At 66.3% G+C, this 4,680-nt stretch overlaps 1 protein-coding gene across 1 annotated transcript in view; it reads left to right on the forward strand.

Moving 5' to 3' along the window:
• Nucleotides 1-191: 191 nt before the first annotated feature.
• Nucleotides 192-4,680, forward strand: part of MNEG_13247 (tryptophanyl-tRNA synthetase) — a gene marked incomplete at both ends in the record, with an annotated part of 5,625 nt that continues 1,136 nt past the window's right edge. The window contains 7 exons of the mRNA XM_014038281.1: nt 192-220; nt 338-523; nt 951-1,110; nt 1,616-1,784; nt 2,117-2,187; nt 3,620-3,706; nt 3,992-4,168. Of these exons, the coding sequence (XP_013893735.1) occupies nt 192-220; nt 338-523; nt 951-1,110; nt 1,616-1,784; nt 2,117-2,187; nt 3,620-3,706; nt 3,992-4,168 (879 nt within the window). The remainder of the gene's footprint in view (nt 221-337; nt 524-950; nt 1,111-1,615; nt 1,785-2,116; nt 2,188-3,619; nt 3,707-3,991; nt 4,169-4,680) is intronic.

Raw genomic sequence — 4,680 nt, forward strand, 5'->3', positions numbered from 1 at the left:
CTTCATATTCAGCGATTTTGATTACGTGGGGGGCGCGTTCTACCGCCACATTGTGGACATACAGAGGTGACGACCTGGGCGGGGCCAGGCGGGACGGGCGGGCTGAGGCGTGATCAAGCAGGAACTCTTGACCAGCCGGGGGCGGGGGCCCGAGGGGGGGGGAAGGGCGGGCAGGACCGGCTGCCCAGGTTATGAAGTCGGTCGAGCGGCGTTTGACCAGGTGGGGTTGTTAGGGGCAGTAGGTTCGGCGCGCCCAACCGAGCGCACCTTGCGCGCCCCCCCGTCTGCAGCGTACCCCACTCAAAGCCCCTGGGTCCGACTCCCGCCCCGCCCCCAGGTGCGTCAGCGGCAACCAGGTGAAGGGCATCTTCGGCCTCACCCTCGACGACTGCATCGGGAAGATCGCGTTCCCGGCGGTCCAGGCGGCGCCCAGCTTCCCGGGCTGCTTCCCGCACATCTTTGGCGACCGGCGGGACGTGCGGTGCCTCATCCCGTGCGCCATTGACCAGGACCCCTACTTCCGGTGGGTGGGGGGCCTCCGCTTGACTTGTGTGGGGCTCAAGCTGGGTGCATTCGCGCCTTTTTGATTCGTGCCTGTTTCAGGCCACCTCGAGGGGTGCACGCAGCAAGAGCTTGTTGCGTCGTGTGCGCGGTCTGATCAGCAGACGCCCTCTTAGGACGTGGCAGGCGAGCATCGGCCTGCAGAGAAAAGCCCTCGCACGTGGGGCGAGGGCCGGTGGCGGGCGGGACCCAGCGGCGGGCTGCGAGCGTAGTTGGGCGGATTACTGCCAAATCGCCTCGCTCTGCTGGGGTTCGTCGATACAACCCACCTTTGAGACCGTGGAACCGCGCTTGCTTCGCGCACCCGTTCTCTGGCCAGCCGCACTTGCACGCACGCGCGTCCGTTCCCGCAGCCCTCGCTCACCCGCCTGCCCCACCCTTGCCGACAGGATGACGCGCGACGTGGCGCCGCGCCTGGGCTACGCCAAGCCCGCACTGATCGAGTCGCGATTCTTCCCGGCGCTGCAGGGCGAGAGCGGCAAGATGAGCGCGAGCGACCCCAACAGCGCCATATTCGTCAACGACACGCCCAAGCAGATCAAGGACAAGGTCAGCAGCGAGGGAGTGTTTGTGCCATGTGTGTGTGTGTGTGTATGTGAGCGCGCGTGCAGTGTGTTTGTGTGCATGTTCGTGTGAGTTTGTGTGTGCGTTTCTGTGTGCGTGTGTTTAAGGGTGTCTGCGTGCGCGCGCACGTGTGTTTGTGTGTGTGTGTATGTGTGTGTGTATGTGTGTGTGTGTGTTTGTGTGTGTGTGTGTGTGTGTGTGTGTGTGTGTGTGTGTGTGTGCGGCCGTGTCACGCGTGGCACGCGGCTAGTTGGGACTCGCGGGATTTGCTGATTGGCTTCCGGGCATTCACAGGGCGTGCAGCGCTGGGGTTGTCACGCCCTCCTGGCACCCGGCTGCCGCAACCAGCCCTGCACACCGCCTGCCCGTCAAGACTACCCCTGGTAACCCCTCCCACTAACACAGCTGTGTGCACCCGAGCGCCCACACACGACCCCACGCGCCGACGCGCGCCGCCTGCCCCCCTCCCCCTCGATCCGCGCGCCCCCAGATTACCAAGTACGCGTTCAGCGGCGGCGGCGCGACCCTGGAGGAGCACCGTGCGCGCGGCGCCAACCTGGACGTGGACGTGCCCTGGAAGTACCTCAACTTCTTTATGGAGGACGACGACCGCCTGGCCCACATCGGCCGCGAGTACGGCTCGGGGCGCATGCTCACGGGTGCGCGCGCGATGGGCGGGGTGGCGGCCCGGAATGGGGGCCCGGCAGGGCGCGGGGGGGCCTAGCTGCTCGGCGGCGCGGAGCGGCGGCGGTGTGCTGTTCTTGAGAGCGCTAGGGAAGTGTGTGTGTGGGGGGGGGGTGCAAATTTCGTGGCCCTCTTTCTAGCCGTGCGTTCCACCATGCGATGCGATGTTGTTTGCGCCTGGGGTCCAAGCCCCGTGCAAGATCTTTCATAAGGTATCCACTCGCCCCCATCCAGCCGCAAAGTGTGTGCTTCCTCAACCACATTCTCCACCACCACCACCACCACCACCGCCGCCGCCCTCCGCTAGGCGAGATCAAGGGCGAGCTGACGCGGCTCCTGACAGACATTGTGGCGCGCCACCAGGCGGCGCGCGCGCAGGTGACGGAGCAAGTGGTGGACGCGTTCATGGCGCCGCGGCCGATGCACGATGCATTCGCCGCCTCCGGGCGCCGGCCGGGTTGACGCCCCGGCGAGATTACCTGGGTAACAGCTGACCGGCAGGGTGGGCAGCTTGACTGGGCTTTGATGGTGCCGCAGGCGGCAGGCGGCAGGGTTGCGTGCGTGGCGGAAAAAGCGACCAAGTTGCAAATGAGCACACGTGGGGCGGGAGGCACCTGTGGCTGGTGCCAGCGGCGGCTCATCAGTGCCACGCAAGGCACTCATGCGGGTGCTCAGGCTGCCGGACGGCGGCGGGACTCGATTGGAGCGTCATGAAAGAGCAGGAAAGGGGACCTGAACAGCGTCCATGCGCTCTAAATATTGAACAGGCGGCGAACTGTGTCGAAGGGAAGCATGCATGGCAAGAGCGCACTGGGGTTTGCGACCCTACCCAGAGCCACAAGAGGCTTTATCGTGTTCTAGACCGTTGAACAACAACAGATTGGCCCCACTCGACACCGGCCGTTGTTGGTGTGACCGATCTGCGTCACCGCGGACGAGCCAGTGCGAGTCATGCTGCTATGATTGCGATAAGTTTGATTTTTCGAAAACACTGCGTCAGTGCATCGGGTCAACGGCGCCACTTTTTTGAACGCTGGTTGAATTTTTTCCACGCGCCGAAGCGCAATTGTGCCAGGTGCAAACGCCGAAAGTGCAGACGTTGATTGCTGGAAGTCTATGCTACGTGCATGTATCGGTATTTCGTACTGAATTACCAGTGAACGTGCTCCACAATGGACCTCGCGGCACGCCGCCCGCGCGCCCCAGCGCGCCCTTGATGCCCTTGGGAAGAGCTCGGACACATTAGCAGTGGTCACGCCTGGAGTGCGGGCGCGTGCGACACGAGCAGCCCCTCCCAGAGGGCCTCAGCCCGGCGAACAGCAAGATGCCCCCGCAAACGCCCCTCAAGGTGTCCCCAGGGGGTGGTTCTGCTGGGCCACATAGCAGTGACGGCAGCAGCGTTGCAGCTAGGCCCATAGACGCTCGGCATGCTCTCCTCGATGCACCGTTCAGCACGCCGACTCGCCCTTGCTCCTTGCATCGGGCCCTTTTTGCAGACTGGCGCTTGGGATGCGGACGAGGACGATCTCCTTTACTACTGGCAGGCGAGTGCCTGAGCACCGCCCCGCGATCCAGGCGACAGGGGGTCAAGAGTTGTTGCTGCTGTGTGCGTGATGATTGTGGCTCACCCGATGCGCAGGCGTTCAGCAACACAAGGGGCCCCGCTCGCATCCCAGGGCCATTGCGGTGGCTGGAATGAACGCATTCGTCGCTGTCGCAAGCGGCGCGCTGGCCTCCAGTGCTGCGCGGCGGCGCCACCAAGCGTCGTTGTCGACCCGTGCCTCCCCCCTTCACGCCCCTCCCTGCGCAGGGCAAGGTCGGCAACAAATGGTCCGAGGTCGCAAAACACATCCCCGGCCGCACCGGCCAGCAGTGCGCGCAGCGGTGGCGCCACAAGGTGCGAGCGCCGCTCAGCACGCCGGGGGCTCTGGGGCCGGGAAGCTGCGACAGCCGCAAGCACTTTCAGGCCCCGCGTCCCGCGTGCGGGCCTGATCGTGCAGGCAAGCCCTATTACAGGGGCTGGGGATCCCATTTAGATCCGATCACGCTCCGCGCGCTCCTGTCAGCGGCCGCCCCGTCCAGGCCGCCGGCCTCATCCCGCGGTCAACAATGGGGCGGCGCCCCCGCCATGCAACCCGGCGCCTCCCACGCTTCCTTTCCCGCAACCCCCTCCCCTCCGCAGGTCAACCCCAACATCAGACGTGACAAGTGGACCGAGGACGAGGACTCGCACCTGATGGATCTCGTGAAAACATTTGGCATCGGCAAATGGGCCGAGATCGCGCGGCACATGCAGGGCCGCACCGATCAGCAGTGCATGGGCCGCTGGCGCCGCCACCTGGACCCGGCGATCCGGCGGGTGAGCGCGGAGCTGGCGCCGATTGCACTTGTTTGGGGGGGATGGGGAGGGTCTACAATGATGGGCGGGCCGATCGGAGCAGGGGGGGGCATGGGTGGGTGTGCAGGGTCAAGCGGGGGGTCGTTGCGCTGGCAGCAGGGACCAGGTGTCCCCTGGGATGGGCCTCGCACGCTTGCGGCCGCCGCCCCTCCGCGCCGCCTGCCATGGTTGCTCGGGGGCGGCGCCAGTGTGAATAATAGTTGGCCCGGCTCACCGCCCCCCGCCGCCCGCCCTCGTCCCCCACCCGGCCGCCGCCAGGACTGCTGGGCGCCAGAGGAGGATGCGCGGCTGCGCGCGCTTTACCAGCAGTATGGCACCAGCTGGTCCCGCATCAGCAAGGCACTCAAGGGCCGCACCAGCCAGCAGTGCCGCGCGCGCTGGCACCAGCTGGACAGCGGCCGCAGCCGGCGCGGCGGCGGCGGGGGCGGCGGCGGCGGCGGCAACGGGAACGGCAGCGGCAGCGGGGGCGCGGG

Source organism: Monoraphidium neglectum (assembly GCF_000611645.1).
Source record: "Monoraphidium neglectum strain SAG 48.87 unplaced genomic scaffold scaffold03713, whole genome shotgun sequence".
NCBI lineage: Eukaryota > Viridiplantae > Chlorophyta > Chlorophyceae > Sphaeropleales > Selenastraceae > Monoraphidium > Monoraphidium neglectum.